General features: G+C 46.5%; 1 protein-coding gene across 2 annotated transcripts; it reads left to right on the top strand.

The window, feature by feature from the left end:
* Camk1g (calcium/calmodulin dependent protein kinase IG) lies at positions 1-27,194 on the top strand. Of its 2 annotated transcripts, none has more exons than XM_074048430.1 (13): positions 1-150; positions 9,177-9,297; positions 13,568-13,696; positions 16,552-16,626; positions 18,916-19,054; positions 19,659-19,782; positions 21,137-21,212; positions 22,255-22,367; positions 23,115-23,193; positions 24,772-24,859; positions 25,067-25,491; positions 26,046-26,173; positions 26,314-27,194. In XM_074048430.1, the coding sequence occupies exons 2-12, from the start codon at positions 9,206-9,208 to the stop codon at positions 26,134-26,136; spliced, it is 1,431 nt and encodes a 476-aa protein (XP_073904531.1). In that variant the 5' UTR covers positions 1-150; positions 9,177-9,205; the 3' UTR covers positions 26,137-26,173; positions 26,314-27,194. The 2 variants fall into 2 exon arrangements, with proteins under 2 accessions (XP_073904531.1, XP_020037335.1); XM_020181746.2 differs by lacking the exon at positions 1-150 and adding an exon at positions 160-326.
* The last annotated feature ends 806 nt before the right edge of the window (positions 27,195-28,000 follow it).

Raw genomic sequence — 28,000 nt, 5'->3', positions numbered from 1 at the left:
AGGCTGCCTGGTTACGGTCCTGGGAAAGAAAACCCCTGCATTCCTCCCCTTTAATTGGGTTTATTGTGAAAGAGCTGGAGCCGCTAATCCCGCAGACCTGTAGGAGCAGGAGTGGGAGCGCCGCCCAGCACAATTCTTCCGAGTCCCTGGGTGAGATGAACCTGCTTCTGTTCTCAGCTTAGGGGGTGGACGGGGGGAATTACCTTGCCTATGGGAGGAAGGGGCACGCAGAGCATAAGAGTGGGTTGAAGAGCCACTTTTGGGTGAGACTTGGGAATTCATTTCAGCCTCAGTTCCAATGTTCACGGACTCTTGTGGTCTCAAGGGTAAGTTGTAGCTGCATGGAAAAGAAGTCTGAATGGGGGCCGGGGTGGGACCTCCCTGGAGAGCCATCTGACCATCACTCCTTGGCTGGGTCCAGTGGGAACCTTCTGACTTCTGGGTAAGGACGTGGGGACAGTATATGTCTATGCTCCTGGCTCAGTGCTGGGGAGGGGTTCGGTCCCTCCGCGGGGTGTCAAGACCTCCCTCCCTTAACGCTCCTTTCTCCTGCTCACCCTTCATCTCCTAACCTCTTTGACCCCATCTGTCAAATGGGGAAATGCCCGCTCCGCCTACCTCTGTGAGTTGTTGGGAGGGTTAGACGCTGTGGGCTAAGCGGAGATTGTAAACAGCCCGTGGCTCTGCACACCCCCGGGAGGAGGGTCAGCCTCAGGCCCCCAGGCCGGGCTGGGTCCCCGCACAGGCTCCAGGCCCCCTGCCCCGGCTGGCTGCTGCGTTCCCATGCAGAACACAGGCGCGCTACGCTGTCAGTCACAAGACAGCGCCTTCACCTTCCCCAGGGGCGCATCTGGCCTCCTGGGAGTCTTTAAACTTTCCTGGTTTAATTTCCTGGTAAAGATGTGAAGAGGAGGTCTGGATTCACCACCCCTACCGCCCCCGCACTGTGGCCCCTTAGCTGCACGTAACTTTGACGCACAAACCTTAACCCTGAGGCTCGCGGAGGTGGCTGCAGTGTGTGCCTGGTCAGCCTTCTGCTCGGGAAGCAGATAACATTTTTCATGAGGAAAATCTCTTCAAATGACCAATAGGATCAAGCAGGTTCCGTCTTGGGTAAAGAGATGATTTTTTTTTTCCAGATCAGACCAAAGACAGAACAGAGCCCCTGATATTCTTATCGACAGAGCATAACCAGGGCCAAAAATGAATCCCACATATGAAAACAGGCCATGACACAAATTGCTTAGTAATACCTGTATGGGACACACTTCACAGGTGATAATGTGCTCTTAACTCATTATTTTGAGGACAATCCCATTAGGTAGTAAACTCTTGTGGGGATGTGATCTCTGGCTCTCAAAGAGGTTAAATAGTTTGTCTGGAGGTATGCACTTGGGGGTAACCTTTGAGTCCTGAACCTCTGATAAAGTCAGTGATATTTCCATGGGACTCTGGTGTGTGTGTGTGTGTGTGTGTGTGTGTGTGTGTGTGTGTGAAGAATACTCTTTAAAAACATGGGGCAAAACTTTGGGAAAAGCCTGAGGTACCAGTAAGAAAGGGTTTGATCTGGAGCCAGTTGAGGCTCTGGCAGGAGATATGGTTTCTGGTCTCAATACCGAGGTATCTGAGTGCTGCAGGGACTCAGCTTTTCCAGATCATTCAAGCCACGTGTTCCAGGGAAAGCAGTCAGATGTTGGGTTGCATGATAGCATCATAAGGAGGAAGGTGGAGATGAGTGACATCCCAGCAACCGTCTCCAGGAAAGAGGCAACAGGTTACCTGGTATAGTGACAATGAGAACGATTGTAGGAGTTGAGGAGCTGGGGCTCCGAGCCCTGCTCAATCACTTACTATCTGTTTGATTTGGGCTTTTCTTTTTCTGAACATTTTCATCCGTGACCTATACAACGGTGTTAGTTGGAAAGGTAGCGGTGAGGCATTAAACAAAATCATGGGTGCAAAGTGCCTCCTCCCCCTGCAATGCTCAGTCCACAGCCGCTTAGACTACAAGGCCTGGGAGCAATTCAGGCCGGAAGAGAAAAAGTATCCCCTTCTAAAAAGAGAACGCCTCCCTATCTCCCTCTCCCCCATACACACGCACACCCGGCCAGAAATAAATTGCCACACGGAGTGCGTGCGAGTGACGAGTGACGGCACCCAGCCGCAGCCTGCCAGAGCCAGCAGAGTGAATGAGCTGCAGCATGAATGAGAGGAGGAGCGGCTGAGTCTGCAAACAGGCTTTGTGCCTGGCTGTACAACTGCAGGCGCGCTGCCATGGTCAGTGGCTAGGGGACCCGCGCTGAGCAGCTGCCAGCAAGAAAACAAGCCAGTGGGGGCCAGAGGGCTGGACAACCTGTGGTTAAGTGTCAAGCCCTGTCCCCAGAGGGAAGGCTGGTAACTCCGAGCTTCTTGATGCAGCGGCCTTAGTTCAGCCTGGCTCTCCCTCCCTCTTCACTGCCTACAGGGTACAGATCCTAGCTCTCTCCTTCTGGGAGCCACAGTGGAGTGCCCGACTGGGACATTTATAGTAATGAATGAGCCACATGTCTGTTAGAGGAGGCACTTTTTGCATGAGAGGGTGTGTCATAGAGTCAGCATTACCCCTAAGGACTCAGAAAGTTGCCCCCAATGGAGAGGAGACTAGCTCACGCCCATGGCAAAGCTGACTCCTGTGTCACCACAGATCTGTGGTTCCTCAGTTGAAGACCAAAGTGATTGCATTCAAGGCCATGGTGTAGGAAAATAATGTATCTTCCAATGCTTTAGCATCTCAGTGAGATGAAATGCTTACCCTGTGTGAGACATGTGGGAACTGGGGTAAGCTCAGGGAACCATAGACTCCTATTTCCTGTCATGCTCACCCCTGTTGAAATGATTTTTGCAGGGTAGTGCACACTTGTAATCCCAGCTATTCAGGAGACAGAAGGAGGACGGTGAGTTTGAGGCCAGCCTGGGCAAAGTTATGGAGACCCTATCTCAAAAACAAAAGGACTGAGTGGTGTAGCCCATGTGTGGAGCACTTGCTTAGTAAGTACAAGGCCTTGGGTTTAGTCCCAAGTACTGAAAAAAAAAATAGGGCTAGTTGTACGGTTCACATGGAAGAGTGCCTGTCTAGCAAGTGCAAGGCCCTAAGTTCAAACCCCAGTACCAACAAAAACATAGGTAGGTAGATAGATGGATGGATGGGTGGATGGATCGGATACATAGATGGACAGATGATAGATAGATAAATAGATATATAGATAGATAGAATCCTTATCTGCTTTTCTTGCTCTTTCCCCAGTGCCTGATGTTTAGTTCATGTGCCTATAGCATGGGTCCACTGCATAGCACTGTGGAGGTTGCAAAATGCTTTCATGTTCCTTGATGCATTAGACCTCAAAAAGAATGCTGAGAAATAGAGCAAGGAGCATTATTCCCATCCAGCAGATGAGAATACTGAGGCCCAATGTGTTGAAGAAGTGGCATACCCTGCTGTCTCCATTGTCTCCTATACATCAGCCACCCTGGGGTGCTCTGGAGAATGCTCGTCATTTCCTCTATGAAAAGCACATGATAAACCTTAAGCAACACATGAATTCTGGCTTGTCACCACCAGAAGTGATTTGGTTAAACTTAAATGTGGAAATGTGGGTTTGCACCTAAAATAAACCTCAGGCGCAACTGAAAAGCCTTCTTCCTCAGTTATTTTGTGAACACAAACTGACATGCAGAGTGGCAAGAGGGCTAGGGAATGGAGGAAACAGTCCTTGGAGTTTCTCTCCAGCGGAAGTCTCCAGGAAACTTTTGGGTCTGGGTCTGGGTTCCAGATGACTAATGAGCCATGGGGTTGCAACCTATGAGCTGGAAGTGAGTTCTGACAGCTGCATAGACCCAGCCACATGCCTGTGACACCATGAAGAGGGCAGGTCTGTGACTGGTGGCAGTGGACTGTTGGAAATTTCATACATTCCTCAAAAAAATGAAGAAACACAAAGCATTAGAAATGGCCTTGTGTGCATTTTCCAAAGTATGCTTTGAACAACTCCAGATCTCTGGCTGCTAATGGGTGTTAGGAAAGGCAAGAGTTTCACCATCCATGAAATTTGGGAAATACCAGGTTAAACTGCATTGGGCAAGAGTCTTTAACAGTCCTCATACCCTTTAATAAGCTAATATTAACCATGAATCTCCTAGAAGGAGACCAGAGAGGCAGCAAATCCACCTTGCTCACAGAGTCTTTTGGGATTTACGGTCTAAAAAACAAACTTCCGGGAACCCTAATCTAGTTCAACCTCTCCTTTTTACCAAGGAGAAACTCAGAGATGTGTAGTGATTTGCCTGGGGCTGCACAACTTCTGGGTACCAAGCCAAGACTAGAGCCAGAGCTTGGCTTCTTTCTATTTTGCTTCTCAATCCAGAGGGTTATGCAAAACCCATATGGACCAGAGTTCAGAAAATTGTGGAGCCTGAACAAGAAAGCTTTCTGGTTTATAAAATCAATGGCACATGTATTTCCATGATTTTGTGTGTCCCAGCTGGGAGGTAGCGAGCACATTCTTATTAAAAATGATCTAACTGACAACCCAGGGGCCACAGGCCTGATGGAGTCATGTTCCCAAGGAATACAGGACAGTTTAAAGAAGTCTTCGTGTGACCTGATTCCTCTGAGGTCAGGAAAAGAGCCAGGCAAGTCTGGAAGCCTGTGAAAACTTGCTCACTATGCCCCAGAGTGAGTCACACCTCCTTGCTTAGAAGCACCAAATGAGAATACACACACAAATCACGGGGGCTCCATGTGTGGGTAGAACTGAGAGCCATTATTTGTGGGTTTATGTTTACAAGGATGCTACTCAAAGGTTCCCTGCCCCCATCTTCTCTGGTTTGCCCAGGGCTAGTTTAGAAACACTATTATTCTTCCCACATTGTACATACATTGGATTGGGCTAAGTGTCTTTGGATTCCAGTGTGATACTTCCAGGACTCCAAGACATCTTAATAGAAAGGTAACACTGATTCTTTTAATATGCACCTCAGAGCAGGGTCCTAAATGTCTGGACTCCAAACAGGAAACTTTTGGTAGGAAAGCCTTGTGGAGCAAGGGAGACAGGAGTGAGGGACTGGAAAGTGTGAGTTTATGGAGTGATCTGGTGCTTGGGTTAATGTGGTAGCATTGAGGAGGCCACTGCAGACACCCCTCATCTGCCTGAGAGCTCTGTTTGGGTCTAGTGCTGCCCCTGGGACAAATTGGAGCTTTGGAAGGAGACAATGAAGCCCCATGGGAGAGGCACATGGAGGCCGCATGGCTTCTGGGCTTGTGGCCCAAACATCACTCACCAGCACCTCATCAATAGCCAGGTTGGCTGCCACCAAGAATCAGACAGCCTCTCCCTAGAAGCACAAAAAGGGCAGTACTCAGAGATGGCGTCCATGCCGAGGCTGTGTTGCCTGCCCCTTAGGAAGAGTCTCTCCCTCTGTAGCATCCTCCCCAGGTGCAGAATTTTTCTCCAAAAGCCCAGGATGACCATTTAAAAACTGGGAACAGAACGTCTGGGGAGAAAGTGGCCTGACTTAAAATGGTCAGGGAGGGCCTCTTTGGGTGTCTAAGGGAAATTCTGCTGGCCAGATCCCACCCCAGGCCCCATATACTCTGTCCCTGGTGTGATGAAGATGGCAAGAAGCCAGGACAATTGTGCCTTTTATGGCTGTTGTTCCTCCCTGTTGCTGTGTCACAGGCAGAGCCTCATAGTGAGGTCTTTGGAGGAGGTCACCACTCTGAACCAGGGCTCAGGTCTCCTTGCTTCAGGTTCCTCTCTATAGCAATATTTTAAAAAATGCATCCACCTACCTTTCCAATCCCACCTGAAGTCCAGCTCCTCTGCAAAGCTTTCCCTGACAAACCCACTCTCCAGCACCACCTTCCTCCTTACTTACGCCAGTATTTAACATAGGCTGTATCTTTCTTTAAGTAGGCTGCACCTTTAGAATGTGCCAGGCAAGATAATGGGCACCAGGGATTCAGAGTTGCATAACCACAGTCCTGTCCTTTAAGCAATTGCCTATAGTTTTGGTTGTTTATTTAGTCTTTTCAACTTGATTGAAGACACTTTCAGGGTCAAGCTCGTATCGCAGAATTATTTATACTTAGTTCAGTCAGTATGCAGGAGGTACTTTGTTTTAATAAAGTTTCTGGAATGAAAAAGTGTTACCTCTATAATTCAAAGACAGTACCACAAGTAAGGTTATTTTCTTTGCCAGGAGCCAGTGTTGCAGATTTTTCATGTGAGTCTTGCTCTGCTGACAGTGAGGGGCCCAAAGCAGCCACGAATGTCAATATCTGTGGTGTCTCCTGAGCCATCAATGTGAAATCAGTTCTAAATCTCAGAGAATTCTTTAGTGGCTGCTCCTGAGCTCTGAAATCCAATGGAAGTTGTTACCGGAAATAGAGCGAAGCAGGAAGTGCTTTGGAAGCAAATAAGAATGATATTGGAGCCTTGAGCTTCTCAGAATTTGTTTTCTTTTTCTCTGAAAGGGCTAGATTGCAGAAGTCAAGGGGTCGGGAGGACTGTAAGAGAAAGCAGCAGCATACAATGAGAGCACATAGGCATGTCCTTTCTGAGTCATTACACCTGCCCCCCCACCCCCCGCCCCCTGCCCCAGGTCTAGGGGCCTCAGGAAGGTCTCTCTGAGGTCCTGGATAGGCAGGAGTAAAGAGCCCCTGGCAGGTGTCAGATTTGGTTCCTTGCATTTTCTACATCACACTGAAACTAACTTGTTATTCAGTGTATGGGAGGAGGGGTGGGCGGGAAAGATGTTTTCTATGGCCTCGCCTAGGCTAAGAATATTATGTTTTTAAAGCTATTTAAGAGATGGGAAAGAAGGAACAGAGAGTACAGATCTGCTAATGAGGCAATGGAGCTTCCCGGAGAGCAGGCAACAGTGAGGAGCAAGGCTGATGGTCTGGAGAGGTTCTTGATTGGATGCTCACCTGGGCTGCCAGCAGTGCTATTGCTCAAGGATGGGAGAGAAAGAGAAGAAGGTGCACAAACCCACTCTGTCTCTGTCCATTTTGTCCCTTGAAACGTCCAGCCCTTTGCCTTGATCCCCTGCCTTCTTCAAGCCTTCTCAGCGTAGTGCGTCTACAAGTAAGAAGCTGTTCCTGGAGACTGCTTCGGTTAAGCTGAGACTGATGTGGTGTAGCACACAAATCCACATGGAGACCACCCCTTTCCCCTTTCTGCTGCCCTCCAGATGACAAGATGTGAGTGGAAGTGAGGAGATTTGGAGCTCAGAATTTGCAGAATGCATCTGGATAAAGATATCCCTCTATTCTAACAGTTGATCCTCCTCAGAGCAAACTGTGCTGGTCTGATTCCAAGAAGTTAATAACCAGTAACTATCAGAGGGGGAATTCGAACTCAGGTTCACCTCTAAACCTGTTCTTCACTTGATGCTTTATTGTGGAAGCACACTTTCTTTTCACTCTGAGGCTATTAGAAGGCCTCCAGGATTCTACTGGCAGTTTTTTTAAATAGGGGCAGAGGACAGTGCCTAAAAGGAGCAACCAGGAGACATATCTTCCTATTTCTCTGTCAGGTTCAAGGAGTGTGGGAAGAGGGCATTGGCAGAAATGGTGTCTCATCCTTCCCAAATACCCAGGGGCCCTTCAGCCCTGCACCCTACTGTCATAACTAGTGGCTAGGGCACAGTACCCAAAGGAACAGAGATTCCCTCCACCCCACTCCACCCCACCCCAAAGACATGTTTCTCTGTAGTATTTCTTCTTGACTTTAGCAAAAGACTCTTGCCCTAGATGCTGCTGCCAGAAACATGGCAGTCATCCCAGACCCCCAGATACCTCCTCCCCCACCATGTTGTACATCACCTGGTGCCGTAAATAACTGGTCTGCCTGAATACATCCCAGGACCATCCATTCTCCCCTTTAGCACCACCATGGGTCAAGCAACCATCATCTCTCTTCTATACATCTGTCCATTTTCCGTGCAGCAATTCTTACCCCTCCACCCCCTTCTCCAAAAATCAGTAAGCTCTTTAAAACATCCATGGTGCAATTTAACTCACTTGCTAAAGGTCCTTCATGTCTTCCTATCTCAGAAGAAAACCCAATGACTCTTAACAGAGTCCGTACAGACTGTTTCATCTGCCCTGCCTGCCTTTCCTTGCCTTCTTACCACCATCACCACCCCCTGCCATGCAGAGTTAGTTTCCTGTGCCCCAGCCACACTGTCCCTTCAGTGTCTGGAGCATACCATGGGCTTTCTCCATTGGGCCTTGGTGTTTTCTTACTTCTGCCAAAAAGCAGCTTCATGTACTCTTTGCTTAGTTTGCTCCTTCACAAATTTCCAGTGACGGCCTAACTAGGACATCAGACCTGCTCAGGAACCCTTACCTTATCTAAAGACACCCCCTGTTTGTCTCTCTACATGCTCAGATCTCTCCCACACTTTGTAACTGTATACATGTGAGTTTGCTGGCTCATTGCCAGTGGCCTTTGCCTAGCAGCCCCAGGAAGGCAGGACCATTGTCTGTGTTGTCCATTATTACCTACCCAGCACCTGGAAAATCACAGGTAATAAGTAAATCTCTGACAAGCATGGAAGAATGGCCACAGAACTTTACTCTAATGCAGAGTTAAAGCACAATTCAATTCAGATTTTAACGTGTAAGTTCAAATTTACCCAACACTGGGCAAGATTTTGTGGGAGTTGAAGAGGAAATGGTAAATGCTCATTCGTTGAAGCCACAACAGGTTGAGAGTAAGAACAATTGTGATGACAAAAAGGAGCAAAGCTGATTCTGAAGACCGAATAAACATCTTGGTGATCATTTGGGCAACACAGGAAGTACCTCAGCTCACGTCATGGCTCCTCGAGGTGGATATTCACACGTTAACCTACACACGTATGCACCATTGCCTTAATGAAGGCATAGGTTACAAGCAGGGTTTCTGCTGCTGAGCGTGTAGCAAGCTTAATGCACATGTAGCAGACATTCGATAAATTTGTTGTAGTAATTTTAAAAGATAAGTGGAGAGAATACTCTTATTTTGTCATGTCCAGGTTTTGCTCCCAATCCTTCCTTCTGGTCATTACATAAGTGATGTATTTCTTATTCGAGCAATTATTTGATCAGACTTTGTCTTTCTTCTCTTCCTCCATCTCTCCCTCCAACAAAGCATCCCTAGAAGCTTCAACTCTGGAGGCAATGGGTCGAAAGGAAGAAGACGACTGCAGTTCTTGGAAGAAACAGACCACCAACATTCGGAAAACCTTCATCTTCATGGAAGTGCTGGGATCGTAAGTACTGGCCTAGGAAATCCGGTGAACTGGGCCACCTACTGTGGGGAGGTGAAGAGTTGTTCTGGGTCAGCTGTGACAGATGAAGTGCACTGAGGTTACTAGGACCTATTCTCAATAGATCTAAGAAAACTGGGAAGAATTTTACACCCTTAGGGGTAATGGGTGGTGTGGGAGAAGGTACCCTTGGGTGAAAGTGGGGATGAGTGGCACCCAGAGAATTTCCCCCAGGTTCCTGGTCATTCTGAGCCACCTCTAGCGGACCTGACCATACTTCTAGATCTTCACCAACTTATGAATTCTTGCCCAGGCCACAGAAGAGAGGAATTGGAGAGCACCTCGAGAAATTCAGTGACTTTAGAACTTTCCTGGGCTTCCTCATTTTTTCCTCCTGCTCCAGTGATCAGGCCAACATCATTGACTACTATAAATGGAAGACAGGGGGCTTCTGAGTCCCAGAGAGCTGATGGCCTACACATACCCTAGTCACTTCTGCCACCACCCTCTCTCTTATCCATATTTCAGTGCTTTGGCTGTGCCATGGTCCAAACGCTCACAAGCCTTTGCTGTCTGTGCTTGCCCCTTGACAGTGATTATATGGCTGGTAGACCTGAGACAGCTTAGTCCTGTCTGTCCCCCCAGGAGGTTATAGTCTCTGACACAGAGACTATCACTATCACCCCTTCAGAGCCCCAGCTGGTAAGCTAATTAGCCGGTACTAATTGGGCCTGGGCAGTGAGGAGTGGTCAGTGAGTTGTTCATCCAGGCAAGCTTTCCTTCTGGTCAATTCTGTCTAAGTATTGCTCCCCTCTTCCCTGTCTGGGAGGCAGTGACCTCAGATAATGATGATGGATGCCCACACTCTCGCTGCAGACAGAGAGGCTCCAAGCATGGCTGAGAGGAGACCTCTGAGTCCTCCAAGCACAGGCAGGATGTTGTGCTCTGCACACACAGGAGGATCACGGTGGTGGTGCTGGTCTTCTAGGCAATAGCACTTCCATTAAGGGCTTCTGCCAGCACAGGAGTGGCTCAAGAAGAAGCTTTTCATAGAAGCAAAGAGTCAAGGAAAACAGGCAGCAGGACGCCCAGATTGACAAGAGCATGTCCACTGCCTGCTAGAAGGACTGTCAGGAGACAGATGTGCCCTCCCTCATGAAACTCAGTGAGGTCTACTGCGAAAAAAAATCTAAACCTAGAGGGCTATCAGCCATCCGGGAGCTTATGACTCCTTCTTTGAACTGTGAAAATGTTTGAACACAAGGAAAAGTGAAATAATAGTACAATGAGTGTCATCATTCCCACCCCTTAAGTTGTTAATATCTCCCTGTCCAGTCCTCCATCCTCTGCATCCTTTGGTTCCACAACTGCAGGCTCCATCATCAGAGGATTAAAAACTGTGGGGAAAAAAATTGCATTTGTGCTGAACATGTACAGATTTTTTTCCAGTCCTTGTTCCCTAAGCAATGAATAATAATTATAACAATGATTTACATTGCAATAGGTATTATAAGTAACCTGGAGAAGATTTTAAAGCATATAGGAGGATGGTCATAGGCTATAGGCAAAAACTGCATCATTTTATAGAAGGAACTTGAGCATTGCCCAATTTTGGTATCTGAAGAGGTCCTGGAATCCATCCTCCAAGGGTGCCTAGGGACAACTGTATTTGTTTTACATACAAGCCACAACTATTGAGCAGTTAGGGCTGAACGCAGACCAACGAGAAGGTGCCTCTGTGGTGCTCAGGAGGGAGGTAGACCCCAGGCTTCCAAATCCCACAGTGTGGTAAAGAGAGGAGCATTTTAGGAAGACCAGATTCCCCTGAATCAGGATTCACCAGAACCCCATGACAAAGGACTCTTCTTCCCAGTTCTCTACTCCTGTGGAGCACACCAGGAGAATTTACTTTTGTCTAAACCTACGCAGATGCCACACACCATCCAGGACCCTAGGGCAGCCACAGGGAACTGTGCAAAGGTAGTAGTCCACAGCAGAGAACATGTCACTTAAGTCCCTGCCTCCTTCTTTCACACTGCACAGAAGGAGATTCTTCTCTTTAGTCCTCTTTACCCACCATCAGCCACCACCCTGGCTCCCTATAGAATGGAGAACTATTAGAGCAGAAAATGCAACTAGTCTTGGTCCAAACTTGCCATCCATCCATTCATCTCTTAAACAAATTTTTTTTGTGCATTTTCCATACATAACCAGGCTTAGGACCCAGTTCTCATCCACATCCATCTGCCATCATGCCTTGCCTCACCCTTCACAAATAGTGCTGGACTACTCTCACCCCGGCTGTGCCACCCCAGCCTGCTGGTCCACATCCTTTTCTCATACTTCCTCCCAACTCCCACGTGAAATATTTCCAACTCATTTCACTGGACAAACTCACCCTCTAAAACTAAGCTCGGGGTGTTCTCAACTCAGGACATGATGTGTTTATTATATGCTCCTCAACTACCCCAAGTGGTTTCTTTGTACAAATTAAGAAAAAGGTGCCCTTTCCTCTAGCATGCTGTCTGCTTCTGGATTATCATGTAACATACACACTGGCCCCAAGGTGAATGCCATCTGTTGGGACTATGCGGTGCACAATTTACCCAACTACTGCCCAGTGAACACTGTATTAAGTGCCCACTTTCTGTGGCCTCATCAAATGCTGCTGTTAATCTATATGTGTCTACCTCTCACATTCAATTATAAACTAAATCAATAGTCATTCTAGTGCCTGACGTGGAGAGGTTCCATGAGTTCAGCAAACATTCATTGAATGGCTGATAGCTTTTTTAAGATCAAGTGCTAATCGCTTCCTTGCTTTGTTCTTCACTAATCTACAAGCTCACCTTTTCATCTCCAGTATTTAAGAATCAGTGAAGTGCTCAATAAATCTTGGTGGAAGGGATGAGTGAATGAATGGATGAATAGAGCAAGGTCTAAAGGCTCTGATTAACTCAGTTCCAAGTACAGCTGGGAAAACAGGAAACCCAGACACAGGAAATGCCAAGTATTTTCTAATGCATATTTTTAAAGTCCTTATAAAAGCTTGACTGCTTCAGGCCTTCATTCTAGAATATCCAGAGGGCAAGGGAAAGGAAACTCAGCTGTTTCGTCCTTTAGTTTCTGTTTCCTGTTGTACTACAAGGTATTCTCCCTAACGGTATTCGATAATGATAATAACCATAACTAACATATATAGTTTAATAGCTGTCAAGAGCTGGAGGCATGGCTCAAGCGTAGAATGCCTGCCTAGCAAACATGAAGCCCTGAATTCAAACCCCACTATGGCAAATAAATAAATAAATGTTGAAAATACTTTTGTGCAGTTTACAGATGTTAACTCATTGAATCTTCTAAACAACCCTGTGACTCAGATACTATTGATACTCCCACATTCAGATGAGGAAACTGGGTATATAGAAGTTAAATCACTTGTCAACCATAAAGCAGAGCTTATAACATGCATCTACCCTTAGCTTACCTGCTGTTCTGATGGTCTGGTCTTCAGAGGACCCCTGCAAACTAAGAAGATTGTAATTTGGAACCCTGCCCTCATTTCCCATTGGATTTCATCTGTTCTGCCATAGAAATTCTGTCCCAGAAGCTGCTGCACCGTCTTTTCTTTGTCCATGAAGATACAAATCAAATGAATGAAAGGATGCTTAGCTTCCTTGTCCTCTGAAAATTGGTTCAGGGTGATGATCAGACAGAAGCAGATGACATACCTGTAGTCCCAGCTCCTTGGAAGGTTGAAGCAGGAGGATTGCTTAAAGTTTGAGGCCAGCCTGGGCAATATAGTAAGACCCTGTGTTTAAAAAGATAAATACGAAAACTGCCACAGCAATTTCTCCTATTACACCCGAGTCATCCCCCAGTGCTATAGCCACTGCCACTCCAGTGGGTCGATTGCACCATGCTAGAAGTAAAGTGAAGTGACTCTGCATTGGCCTTTCTTTAATGGGTTTGCCAAGTGAAGAAATCACCACAGCTGAAACACTCTGGGGTTTTTCCCAAATTATAGGAGCAGGAAAAGCATGTGCCTGGTCCCTGGGTCGTTAATGGGATATTTTCCTTCCCTCATGATCTATGCACGAAAGAGCATGCTGGCATGTCAGATAGATCCTGTCATCAATACAGCTCATTCAGGCCATCAATGACAATGGAAACTCATTGTCAGCTACATCTTCTTTTATCTACACTTTCATTTTGCTTCCAGAATGTTCTCTAGCCAGTCAGAACTAAGGCTTATGTCTTGGCATCTTCCTTTCAGAGGAGCTTTTTCAGAAGTGTTTCTTGTGAAGCAAAGGGTGACTGGCAAGCTCTTTGCTCTGAAGTGCATTAAGAAGTCACCCGCCTTCCGAGACAGCAGCCTGGAGAACGAGATCGCTGTGTTGAAAAAGTAAGTGTGTCTCAGGGTTGTTGGGTGTGACTCTGGGATCACAACATGTCTTTCACAAGTTACCTTCACGAGACCATGGGCTGGATTGCCACCCCCAAAGACATTTCTCCCTTTGACTGAGTTGATGGGTCAGTTTGGTCAATCAGCTAAATTTCATCAGACACCTGTCCTGGTTGAATTATTTTTTTTTACCAGCAAGTTGACTAGGGAACCCGCTAGTGTGAGAGCTAATTTGTGCACATAAGCCAGAGAACAATTAGCCCAAAGGAATAAAAATCAATTGATCGTCAACATCAGGAAGAATCGGTAATTAAGGAGTAGCATAAGACTTGAAAATTAGCCCCAATTTTATCCAAAGCTAATGTAGCCATCATGATGGATGGTTGCACTAACAAATCATAAACTGTATCCAGAGAGACTGTTATAGCAAACCTTTGGAACTCCTACAATATACCAACAGAGTCAGGCCCACTAACACAGGATCAGGACCACAAGGATGAGGCACACAAAATTCCTCACCCTCAGGAGCTCACATTTTCCTGGTGGAGACAGAGGTGTCCATAACATACTATAATCCCATTCAATGTAAAGTGCACCAACAGAAGGCAGAACATGGAGGTGATAAAGAATCATCTTGCCTATGTGTGTTTTATGAATATGGGATATTAGTCACATTTTTCAGAGAAGAAAGTCCTTGATGAATGAGTAGAATTTTGTGGGGGCAAAAAAGATCATGCAGAAAGGGAATTCAGGCTAAGAGCAATGTAAACTTTTATGTAGAATCATTAAAGGACAGGAAACGAAAGTAAAATGTGAAATGGAACAAGGGATTACAAAAGATCTTATGTGTCACAATAAAGAATGTTGGCTTTATTCTGTGGGCAAAGGGAAGTCATCCTGAGGATGTTAAGCAAGGAGTCACATGAGCAGATTAGTATTTTATAGCCATCCTTTTTCAGTAGGATGGGATGGAAGAAAACAGCCTAGAGAGTGGGAGACTAATTGTAAGACTTTCACAATAATCTAGGCATGAGATGAGAAAACAAGGTAGTGGCAGGATCATGTGGAGACAAGACAACTGGATGCAAGAGATGTTTCAGAGAAAGAAGTGATTGGGTTGAGGTTGACCAATAAGAGTATAGAAGAGAAAAGCATCAAAAAAGATTCTGAGATTGAGCATGTGCCCATTAATAGAAAGTAATGCCACTGCTATTGGGAATGTAGCTTGCTAACATGTGCACAACCCTGGGTTCCATCCCCAGCACCACAAAAACAAAAAGAAGAAAGAGAAAACAGACAAACAAGAAAACACGGAAAGCATACAATTGCTTGGGATAGAGAGCAAATGTGTAGGCTTGGCAGAAATAGAAAGAAATTGGTTGAAACACATTGAATGTAGCTCTCTACCTATTTGTACATGGAAGTGTCTAGTAGGATACTGGAGAGATAGATTTGGGCTCCAGGGAGATTAGGGCAGAAAGGCAGGGACTATAAACTAATGAAAGCAAGGACTATGATGGTCATTCTTATTGTAGTTTATCAACAGCATAGACAGTAGATGTTTGTTCAGTGAGTGTTTAGTCAACAAATTAATGTTAGCATTGCCTGCTTATGAGTTGAATCCATCAAGCAACCAAGTGCAGCAGGTCTGTAGTTTTTTTAAATATCCTAAATTAGATAGCTATTATTGATTATATGGTTTGTAATCCATGAGGTACTGAACTAAACATTTTTCCACTCACTTTCTCTTTTAATCCTGATATAACCCTATAAGAGATATGTACTTTTCAGGCAAGGTAAATGAAGTTTAGGAGATTGGAGAAAGCCAGCTAAGGTTAGTAAGTGCCTGAGCGAAATCTGAACCCAGGCCCAACTGACTCAGAGTCTAAGTTCTTAACCTCTGTGTTGCAGATCCATGAGTAAAACTTCCTGGAGACTGTCTGCCTTTGCAGGCATGCTCAGAATTGCTGCCTGGAAAGCAAAGCCATGCCCCTTGGCTAATAAGATTATTTTGTTTGACTCAGTCTTTGAGTGATCATACACAAAAGTAACCTAGGGCAGGGTTTCTCAACCACACACTATAGACATTTGGGATTGGATCGTTCTTTGTTATGTAGTGGACTGTCCTGTGCATGATTGGATGTTTAGAAGCATTTTTTTCCTCCACCTCCTAAATGCTAGTAACACCCTCAGACATGAATAACAACAATCAAAAATATCATCAAACGTCTCCTCACAGGCAAATTAGCTCCTGGTTGATCTAAGACATACCACAGGAATTGTGTCTGCCTTGTTTTTTCACAGTACCCTGGAATAATAATTTTTCAACACTTCCTCCATGTTTTCCAAAGAGGGAGTTCAGCTAATCTAAGCCCATCCTACTGTAGTGTATTTTCTTCATGTGATATTTCTGAAAAAAATCTGAATACCCATTTTTTAGAATAATCAGCTGTTGGGTATGTCCTTAGCCTGCATCAGGTGTGTGTGTGTGGTGATCAAATCCAGAGCTTCACATCCTAGCAAATATAAATCACATCCTCTATCACTGAGCTATATCCCCAGCCCTTCCTCAGATCTTTATCTCTTGATAAAACTTAATGAAATTCCTGAAGTAACAGTGAAATGCTTGTTCTCTGAAAGCAGGATGATCAATATTCATTCAATAAATGCAGGTTAAATACCACTCTGGAAATCTTTTCCCTGAGATTATATTGTGACAGCCTACTTATTAGGAAGGCTTCCCAAGAACCCAGTCCCTCTAAACATTGCCATAAAAACGCTCCAGAAAAAACTTTAGGACTGGGTCTGCAGTCTTTGTCCGGACCATCTGAAGCATGTCACTTACTTTTTCCTAGGATCAAGCATGAAAATATTGTGACCCTGGAGGACATCTACGAGAGTACCACTCATTACTACCTGGTCATGCAGCTGTAAGTGTAAGGTGACCCATCTCCTCCATAGAGCCTGGTTGATCTAAGACATACCACAGGAATCGTGTCTGCCTTGTTTTTTCACAGTACCCTGGAATAGTAATTTTTCAACACTTCCTCCATGGGCCTGGGAGGCCCAAAGGAGGTTGGTCAGTGGTGATTAAAAGACAAACTGAAGAATTTCCTCAAGAGGCTTTGAAATGCTGACTTCTTTTATGGTTGACGTGCCTCTAGGCTGAGCAATAATGCCAGGGCTGATTATTGATACAAGATTACCCGTTGTTGAAATATTTCCTACAAGTGTGAAAATAGTTTTCCATGCTCTTCTGCTGTCCCACCCCTCCCCTGGAGCTTTCTCAGGTTTCCCCACAACCCAGCAACTGAAGGGGCCATGCAGAGTGTGAGCCGCCAGAACTACAAGGTACCACATCTTGGGTCCATTTTGACCAGTTCATCTCTGTCAAGTGGATAGTAAACCTATAAACATCATTCCAGAGTAAAGTTATTACAGGAGTAGAAGCCACAGCTAGGAAGATTTCAATTCAATACGAGAAAGAGTTTCTCAAAAGAAATTCACTTGATGTTAAAAACAAGTTCTGTTGCATTTGTTGTTATTGTTGCAGTACTGGGGCTTGAACTCAGGGCCTTGCACTTGCTAGGCAGGTGCTCTACCACTTGAGCCATGCCCCTAGCCCCTGTGTGTCCTTCTATCAGACAGAAATAGTACTTCATTAGAAAGGTCTTTACATGTCATCAGATCCAAATAAGAGTTCTGGCTGACAGTGACTGCTGTGTGGGTTGGTCAGTGCTCCTGAGAGCTCAGCCTTTCACCCAAAGACATTTCTTCAGTATCTATAAGTACACACCCATATACTCACATGCACACATACAACTCTGTGATCTCAGTGTAGCTGGATGCAATGTGATTTTGGACTTGTAGACTGATTCCTTGGATTTTTTTTTTGTGGTGCTGGGATTAGAACCCAGGACCTACACCTTGAACCACTACACCAGCCCTTTTTTGTGTTAGGTTTTTTTCAAGATAGGGTCTCGTGAACTATTTGTCTGGGCTGGCTTTGAGCCACTATTGTCCTGATCTCTGTATCCTGAGTAACTAGGATTACAGGCATGAGCCACCAGCGCCCAGTTCCTTGGATAATTTAATACATTAATTTGTGTCTGAGTAATTGATTAATTCTCCGATCACTGACACCCAGTAAAGAGACAGTCAAGGAAATGAAGTGGGGAGGGCCCAGAGTGGCACTGAGTGAACAAAGACCATGTAGCACCTTAAGAATGTCAATTCAAGAGGATTAGCACAGAGCTACTCAGACGAGTAATGGAGGGCAAGGAGGCAGGCAGGTTTATATGTCACTCAGAAGCCACCAATTCTCCCAAGAGTACCACTCCAGGGCTGAGGATGGTGAGAGGATTGGAAACCTTGAATCATGATTGAAATAGTCTGTAGATGTTTATCCCAGAAAAGAGAAAGGAGGAAGGCCTCAGGAGAGCATTCTACTGGCTTTGCATACTTGAAAAAGATTCATGTAAAAGAATGTTTTTCTTGTTCTGTTTAGTCCCAGTGGGTGGAATTGGTATCTGCTAGAAATATTATTAATATTAAGAAGATGTCAAAAGATAAAACAATCTGTCATAGTGAGTTCTCCAGCACTTAGATGTTGCAATACTGACCAGAAACCTAGGTGAAAATAGTGTAGCTAGTGTTCAAGAGATAGAAGGTCAGTCTTTAACCCACTGCTAAGACCTGAGATCCTATACCATTTGAGTCTCAAAATATTCCAAGACATTACCTGAAATTCCAACTTTAGGTAGCCTAATTTTCCAAAATGAGGAAAGAAATTCTGACCAACACAGTTGGTCTCATTTTCATGCCATTTATTCCAACTTTGCCCAAGTATCACTTCTTTCTTTCATCATGGTTTACTGTGTCCTAGACCAGGAAGAAAGACAGCTAAGAAATGTGTCCACTGTAAGGGATTATTGGCAACTTGTGCAATGACAACCAGAGGCATTTGTATTTTAAAGGAAACTTCCACAGAGAAGTCAATGCTTGGCTCAAAGAAATGACTCCCTAGTGATATCATTCCATGTACCCAGAGGAGGTGTTTTGAAACTGTAGTGGTCCTCCCTACACCCTTCAAATCACAGTCCACAGGAACGTGCCTGTTCTATCACACCTGTATTTCGCATGGCTCCTGAGTAGACATGTTTGCATTCCTTTCACCTGAAATAAGAACTGGACTCCTGCTCTTGCCCCTGTGCCCTCAGGGTCTCCGGTGGGGAGCTCTTTGACCGGATCCTGGAGCGAGGTGTCTACACAGAGAAAGATGCCAGCCTGGTGATCCAGCAGGTTTTGTCAGCAGTGAAATACCTCCATGAAAATGGCATTGTCCACAGAGACTTAAAGGTATCAAGGCAAGAGTGCTTAATGGGAAATAGACAGTGACCCTTTAGGAAGCTGTGTGGGTCATGAGAAGTCGACCTCTCTAAAATGAGAAGGTTAGACAAGTTGAATTCTCAAGGTCTCTTTGGTTCTCAGATTTCCTAAACAAGCCTTGGGTGACTAAACAATCATTGTTAATTTGTACCTTGGCCTTTTCCCTTCACTACATCTTATCCCACTAGGAAGTCTAAGTAATCCATACATTTAGTGAACCCAGCCAGTCAAACTCAAGTGTAACAAATACTTATTGAGATACTTATTGAGGGTCTACATGGTACCAGTCATTGCAATAGGCTTTGGTGAGATAAGAGACAATCAACCGAGGGTGAACAGACAGTCTTGGGGTAGTTGGAAGTGGCAGGAAATTACAAGGTGAGCAAAGTCAGACACAGAGGTCTGGGGTATGGGAGTAAGGGAACAGGGAGGAGAAAAGAGTGGGAAAATGAACTTGGCATTGAAACCAGGAGCTCAGAGCTTAGCTTCCTAAGAAATTATTTATCAGGAGGAAGGATACATTTCTGTGTTTTAAGTGATTGCATCCTGTACTCCATATTTCCTTCTCTTACAGCCTGAAAACCTGCTGTACCTCACCCCTGAAGAGAATTCAAAGATCATGATCACAGACTTTGGTCTGTCCAAGATGGAACAGAGTGGTGTCATGTCGACAGCCTGTGGGACCCCAGGCTATGTGGGTGAGTCTGAGAGCATCTGAGAAGTTGACCAGTTGACTGTTTTCAACCCCATGGATATAATTCACAGAGTAGGGTGATTGTGCAGAGACAAGGTCCAACTTCAGGGGCTACCCAGGTAGAGCATTCACTGCTGAGGTTAAGGCCAATCTATAAATCTCTGGAACTACCCCTACTGCTTTCAAATCCTAATCTTTAAAGCCCTTCCATAGCCTTCAGCCATACTTTGACTATCACTTCAGAAGATACCCTTCCTGCCTTTTTTTGTGTTTTCAGCTGGCCAAGGGCCAGAGAAAAGATCACCACTCTAGAGGAGACCTCTTAGGAGGCTGGAGCACAAGGAGTTTATGACTAAGGAACCCAGATATGGACCTCAAATATATACCTAGGAAGCATTCTGGGGAACTGGCCGAGATGGAACACCCTGTTCCATCTCGGCCAGTTGAGAGCCCTGGAAACCGTGGATGAACAGGGTGTTCCATCTCGGCCAGTTGAGAGCCCTGGAAACCCAAACCCTATGGGTTTCCAGGGCTCTCAAAAAGGTGACAATAGGAAGGGTACTGGTGAAAGCATTCCTGGGATCCATGGGGGAAGAAGTTGAAACTTGGAATGTCCACTCCTGCCCCTTTCCTCTTAGCCAATCATCACGTGTTTGGAGTTGAACAGTGGAAAGCAGAGCCCTGACTCAGAGAGTGAGCTATTCTCTCCCTAAAAGGGAAGTCAGTTACTCCCCAAAAGATATGGAGATCTACTGGGTATTACGCCATGTTTTCTGGGATACATAAAGAAAGCCACTCTCTACTGCCCCAGAGACCCCAATCAGATGAAGACGTGACTCATGTTCTCATGGAGAGCTCAACCTGATGGGGCAGACTAAGCCCCTGCCCTTAGAAGGTACCCAGAGTCTGATAAGAAAGTTACGGCCTACTCTCTGGAGCTTCCTAACCCCTGTCTTCCAGGGACTCCTGCTCTACCCTGAAGACCTCTCAGTCTAAAAGGAAAGACACAGCTCTTGCCCTGGGGAATTTCCCCACCTGAGTGGAGAGACACAGCCTCTGTTTTCAGAGAGTAGTTAGTGTGATGGGGGTATGGAGTCCTAGAGATATCCAGTCTGATGGAGGAGTCATAGACCCTATCACGGTCTCTGTGGAGAGGACATATTATCTTCTCACAAGAAATTTTAGTTGTCCTAGGGGAAACCCAGCCCTGCCCTTGGGAGTTTTCAGTCTTATAGAAACTCCTCCATCTTCTGGGCTACCTTTGTTGTCCTCTCTAAGCCTCTTGCTGGCCTTCAGCCCCCACCCCATAGCCCTCTTCTCTTGCCCCCAGCCCTGACTCTGCCATTGGTTTGCTGCAGCTCCAGAGGTGCTGGCCCAGAAACCCTACAGCAAGGCTGTGGACTGCTGGTCCATTGGCGTCATCACCTATATATTGTGAGTAGAAGCTGGCATTGGACCAGCCCCTGAGAATTCTCAGCGCCTCCTCACCCTTCTTCTCTCCTCCCCATCTTCTAGTTCTCCCAAGCACATGTACACACACATGCACACACATGAGCTTACTCATACACAAGGCTCCAAGAATTCCTCTGTCCTCATCTCTACCAAGTAACAAAAGCAGAGCCCTAGCTTGCACTCACTCTTCAGCACCTGGCCTATCCTCCTCCTGTGCCCAACTCCCACTCCCCATATATAAGTGTGCTGCGTCCCTCTGTGGAACCTGCAGGGAAAAGCAACAGACCAAGTCAGGCCTGGAAATCAAGTAGACCTGATGCTCCTGCATCTTAGCTTTCTCCCCTGGTGACATCAGCCCAAGACAGGAACCATGACCTGGATGAAGCTGGTCAGGGCCTCTCCTTTTTGTGCCTCCACACCCTCAGGCTCTTCCTTGTCTCACCTGCTCATCGCCTCTTCCCCACCATCCGTCCTCACCTATAACAAACTTGGCTCTTAGGAAAATACCCTGGTATCAGACACTTATCCTTTCGTGTGGATTCAGCTCTCTATTTCCTCAGTTTCTGTTGGATAGTTTTCTCATTCATTCATTTACTCAACAAATATTCATTGACTGTCTACTCTGAGTCAACCCCTGGGGTAGGTGCTAAATAATAGAGCAAATAATAGTGAACGAAACAGCCCAGATAAATCCTTTGTGAAATTTACACTTAAGTAAACATTCACTTTCTTTCTTCAAGATATTTTGGACATCAAAATACCAAGGGTCGGAAGAAGTACAGAGAAGTGGTGGGGGTTTGAAGGCAGAATGTACAAAGGGGTCTTCCGGGGATGCCTCTTCAGGACTTGCCTCCTATACATACCCTTTATGGGACCCGGCCATCCCTGAATCGGGCAGATCCACATTTTGATCACACTGCAGGTTTCCCACCTGTGTGTGCTATGGAAGGTGGGGTGGAGAAAAAAGGCTGGCCCGGGAGAATGGGACATCTCAGCAGCATGGCTCCTTCCTGTACCTTTGCAGGCTGTGTGGGTATCCTCCATTCTATGAAGAAACCGAGTCTAAGCTTTTTGAGAAGATCAAAGAGGGCTACTATGAGTTTGAGTCTCCATTCTGGGATGACATTTCTGAGTCAGGTAAGGCCAGTAGGTGTGAAAGGCAAGGTCACAAACTCAAGGCAGAGGCAGCCGGGAGAAAAGCTCTTAACAAAAGATGATAGTCCTGGCTCTTCCAAGTCCCTGGAGATAATACAGAATGAGCTGCTGGGGAAAGTAGAGAAATTTTCAGATGCTTCAAAGACCAGATAAATTATTTGTGTCTAGGGTTCGCGTGTTTGTTTTCCTAGAGGCAGAACCACAGCATGCCTGTGCAGAAAGGTGGAGAGCGGGGTGCAGTTTAGAGAAGAAACAAGGAGAGTAGAGTCAGGCAGAGGGGAGGGTTCCAGGCAAGAGTAGCAAAACCAGGGGTAAAGTGCAATGTCTGAGTATGCAAGAAGGCAATCATACATGCTCATTGGGCCTGGTAAGTGGAGATTTGAGCTGGAACAAGCCAGCACTCACACGTGTGCCCACATTCTGGTGCTGGCTCGTGTATCAGCACACATACGCACACGTGGTGTACAGGCACATTGGTGCCTCGTGACTCTCAAGGTTTCTGCAGTGCTGTGTGGGTGAGGCTGCTTAGAGCCTCTCATCTTGGATGGCTTATGGTGGATAGTTGTTAGGTGGTTTGGATTTTTTTCTCTCTCTCTTTTAAGACTCTTAAAATTGCTTCCTTGGAAGATTAGCTAGATGTATTCATTGCCACCCACCAGCCCAGAAGTGAATTTCCATCAGTCATGAAATCTGGTCCTTAGTTTTCATGTCTCTAATTGCTCCCCTTAGCCAAGGATTTTATTTGCCACTTGCTGGAAAAGGACCCAAATGAACGGTACACCTGTGAGAAGGCCTTGCGGCACCCCTGGTGAGTGAGAAATGGGGTGGACTCTAGATCTTTATCTGGGGTCCCCAGAGTCATGCTGACTTGCTCATGTGGCCATCCTCTGGAACTGCTTGTCCTGAGTCTTTGCTGAGATATCCACAGAGCACACAATTGTTCATCAGCTCCAGGTGAAGATGCAGACATTCATCAAGCGGGTCCAACCTAAGGACGGCAGCTGAATTGTCCAGAGAATTCCAGAAACAGCCTCAGTAGGGCCCTGTCATTCAGCGCAACATATATCAGCGCCTATATGGTATAACACTCAGTTCTTGTTACTCACAGGCCACCCTTTTCTGTCCTTAAGAATGTCGTGTTACTCTAGGATCAAACCCTGTTCCATGTGAAGGGACTAGAGTAATCCCAATCAACAATAGGTAAATGCAATCTTGAAACACTTTTTTACCTTACCACTCTCCTGCTCAAGAATTTTTAATAGCTCCTCATTACCTACCATAGCACATTTAGATTCCTTTGTCCTTCAGGGTTTCTCTAATCTGGCCTAACCCTTTATCTTCAGCTTCATCTCCTAGGATTTCCAACTTCTCTTCTTGCCCTCCTCCACCCCATACACCAAGCTCTTTCCTAACTATACCTTGAGTTGTACCATTTTCACCATCAGGAATGTTCTATCTCTTGACTTCCCTGTCAATCCTTTAGAATCTGGATCCCTTCCCTGGAGCTCCTGACTCCTGCACGTCATGCAGGCCTCTCCATTTCTCTTTATTAGCTTACAGTCAATTTCTCTAGCCCACAGAATGAAACATCACACATCCAGATTGCAGGCTCCTAGGGATCAAGGCCCATGTCTCTCATTTCTTTGGATCCCTTGGTAGTTGTCCTAGTACTGTGCACACACAGCACATGTCTGAGGAATGCTTACAGACAGGTGAATAAGAGGTTAAAGGAAGGAGAAGGAGGCAGCTGTATCAGATGGCTCCCTAGGGAAGGTTCCAGGGGGCCTGGCTTCTGAGCAAGATTTCGAGCTAAAGAACAATGATGACACAGGCCTAGTGATGTAGGGGTCTGTAAACATTTTCTGTAAAGGGTCAAATAGTAAAATGTTGAGACTTTGCCAGCCATACTATATCTGTTGCCACTTCTCAGCAGTGCTGAGTAGCTCAAAAGCAGCCACAGGCAATGCCTTGTCTGAGTGAACACACAAGACTGCATTCCGGTGAAACCTTACTTGCAAAAGAGGATATGGGGCTGGGGATGTGGCTTAAGGTGGTATAGCACTCGCCTGGCACGTGTGAAACCCTGGATTCAGACTCCAGTGGGGAGGGTGCAGACAGTGTGTAAATTCCCCTCCCATCCCCCAGGTCATAATTTGCCAACCATGATCTCAACGTGTTTGGTTTTTCCAAAGCATAAACACCCTATGACATGCCCAGGGAGGGTGACAGAGAAGCCCTTATTCCAACCCTTTCCTATCGCAAATCACCCCTCCCCTGGGGCATTCTACTCAGTTTTGACCTGGACCTGTATGCACAGAGCCCTGCCCATCCCCAGGCTGAATGTCCACAGCCACCCAGTAGACAGGGTCCCCTCCTGCATCCACAGGATCGACGGGAACACAGCCCTCCATCGGGACATCTATCCATCTGTCAGCCTCCAGATCCAGAAGAACTTTGCCAAGAGTAAATGGAGGGTAAGTTGTGCTCTCCAGGGCTTGGTGGGTTGTTCTGGGACCCAGGAGGAAGGGCAGGGGCGGAGCTGGTGGAAGGCTTCCCTTGGGGCATGCCACCAGGCAATATTGCTCCTTGTGTCCTCTCTGAAATGAGAAGTGGGCACCTTGGTTTCCAGAGCCGGGCGGCCCTATGAGGCTGCAGAGGCCAGAACTGCTCTATCTCCTTAGCAAGCCTTCAATGCCGCAGCCGTTGTGCATCACATGAGGAAGCTGCACATGAGTCTGCACAGCCCCAGCACCCGCCCAAAAGTGGAGAACAGGCCTCCTGTCCCCCCAGCCTCAGAAGCCTCTAGAGCCAGCTCCCCTGAGATCACCATCACCGAAGCCCCTGCCCTGGACCCCATTGTGCCCCTCGCTGTGCTGCCCCAGCTGCCCTGCCAACACAACTCCCAGCCCAGTGCCCCCGGCGGCAGGTCCCTCAACTGCTTGATCAATGGCTCTCTGCGCATCAGCAGCAGCCTGGTACCCATGCATCAGGGGCCGCTGGCCACGGGGCCCTGCGGCTGCTGTTCCAGTTGTCTGAACATTGGGAACAAAGGAAGTTCCTCCTATTGCTCTGAGCCTACTCTCCTCAAAAAGACCAACAAAAAGCAGTACGTATTTTCTGCAAAGACAAAACCTAACCTTGCTCAGCCTGATCTGTAGGAAGTCAGCCAACTCACTAAAAGAAATTTCAAAAAAGGTCTCTCCCACTGCTAGGCAGCTCTTCTAAAGGTAGGAAGAAGTCTAGATTGAGAGACAGGGGACAGGGGGAGGGAAAAGCTTCTGGCCCCTGCCCCTACCACTCACTAGCCATGAGACCACAAACAAGTCTGTGAATATCTCTGTGTCTAGTTTGCTCATCTGTGAAATGGGTTGATTGAAGCGTATTGCTCAACCTGCCTCACAGAGGTGCTTATAAAATTTAGTGGAGCAGCAGAGATTATAAAAGCCCTAAGAAAAGTGGTTAAACCATTAGATTCACTGAGTTGCCAGAGCCTATCTGTTTGGGAGATGAAAGGAATAGGAGGCCATAGCTGTCTAATGTGTCTTTTATTTGTGAATGTCAGGATGGGAGAGCTGGGTGGATGCACAGGCACAGAGAACACCCCTCAGCTATTTTCCCTTCCTCAAATACTTCAAGGTCACTGCTTGATCTCCTTTTTAGGAACTTCAAATCAGAGGTCATGGTGCCAGTTAAAGCAGGGGGCAGTTCCCACTGCCGAACAGGGCAGACTGGGGTCTGTCTCATTATGTGATCCCTGAAGCCTGTGCTTGTGTCACTGCAGTTTTCAGGTAAGAGGCCAAGGGACCAAAGCATAGAACTCAGGAGGAACTTCTGTCCCAGAGGGAAAGCCCTGTCCCTGGCCTAAATGATGGGCCTGAAGGGCTGGAGATGGACGCCCCACCCTCACATGGAGCACTTCCCTTCACAGGAGACATGTCTGACTCTTCTCTGCCCTTCCAACCCTGGTGTCTACCCTGCAGAGGGAGGAAGGGGAACAATGGAGCAGGGCCTGGCAGAGCAAGTTCTGTTCAGAAGCAGCAGCCAGCTGCCACCTGGGGCAGATACTCACAGGAGGCCCCGGAGAGAGCCCCAAGGCCTGGAGTCTCCTTGAAGCTATGGGCAGGAGGAACAGCATCCGCTGGCTTCCAGGTCTCCCTGACCTGCCTGTTCTATGTCCTATACCCTAGCTGCCTTGGCTCCATGCAGTATCCATAGATAGCGCTCACCTGGTTCTGTGTTGTTCGTTTGAAAAGCTTAGTGGGCTGGCCAGGCTGTGCCACCTTCTCCAAGCAAAGCCATATGGAAACTCTACTCAGACTCCCCGCTCTGCACACACTCACTCCTGCCTCTCCAGCCTCAGGCCTCATGGCCAGACTGGATTCATTCATTATTGTAGTTATCTGTCCATCTGCATGAATGCCAGGCCACTTCCCAGGATCTGCCTGGGAGTACTCAAAAAGCTCTAATTCTACTCTCTGGGATTAGCTCCCAACTGCACTGAGACCCAGTCAGCTCATTCCCAGAGCACTCCCTCCTTGCCTCAACCTAAAGGCTGTGTCACATCTTCAAAGGTGGAATAGAAAGAAATCCAATACTAGGGACCATCCTGGCCACACCCCCTCCGTACCCACCCCTAAGTACACTGGAAGCTATTTTCATGTCAGCCAGGAATTCTACTTCTGCTTCTGTTCCCCTTTCTCCTCCTGAAGGTCAGGTACATTATCCTTGTCCTTCCCAATTTTCTTGCCCTCACCCCCTCCAGCTTCATGCTCAGTGTTGTGCTCAATAAAATGGACATATTTTTCTCTACATGGCTTCATTTGGTTCTTTCAAAGTTGGAAGAGGGTTAGGGACTTCTGTATGGACAGCTTTATACCTGACGTGTATCAGGAGCCTACAGTGAGCCAGCCATCTAGTGACATGAGTTACATAATTCATGACAATCCTTTGGAGTAGATTCTGTGGAGCCCAGAGATCTAGCTCCAGTGTTCACTCTTTTAATGACTGTATTTGAAGTGCATGGGTATAAGTCTGGTTCTGCCTCACCTCCAACATCTGCGATCTTGGATGTTACTTGCCTTTTGTGCCTTGATTTCCTTATTTGTCTCGTGGGAATATACAGTGCCACCTGTAGGTGGCATCATGAGATAATGCAGATGATGTGCTCAACACCACACTTGATAAATAAATAACTAAAATGGTTAATAACGATGATCAAGTCATTACTGTATGGCACATGGGTGTGCCATAAACATAAGTAATCCCAGCCCTCAGGAGGCTGAGGCAGGAGTTCAAGGCCAGAATGGGTTACATATTGAGACCCTGTTTCAACAACAACAAAGACAATGTAGGTAAAATGCCTAGTACATAGCCATGGTTAGCACACAGCATTTTTAACATTCCATGTTTGCACACACAAACCCACAATTCATTTCCAACTTCTCTTTGAGATCCCAAGAGATATAGATGGTAGTCTTCATCCTGCCTCTGAGAAAGATAAAATGGCTCAACCCTTCCCAACGTTACTTGGCTAAGAATACAGTACCATTAAGTACTTTTACTGCTAATTATAGGCCTTTATTGTAAATAACCCTTGTAATGTTTATTTTTCCTTT

The sequence above is a fragment of the Castor canadensis genome, chromosome 11 (assembly GCF_047511655.1).
Source record: "Castor canadensis chromosome 11, mCasCan1.hap1v2, whole genome shotgun sequence".
In the NCBI taxonomy this organism is placed as follows: Eukaryota; Metazoa; Chordata; class Mammalia; order Rodentia; family Castoridae; genus Castor; species Castor canadensis.
This window is presented reverse-complemented; position numbering and strand designations above follow the sequence as displayed.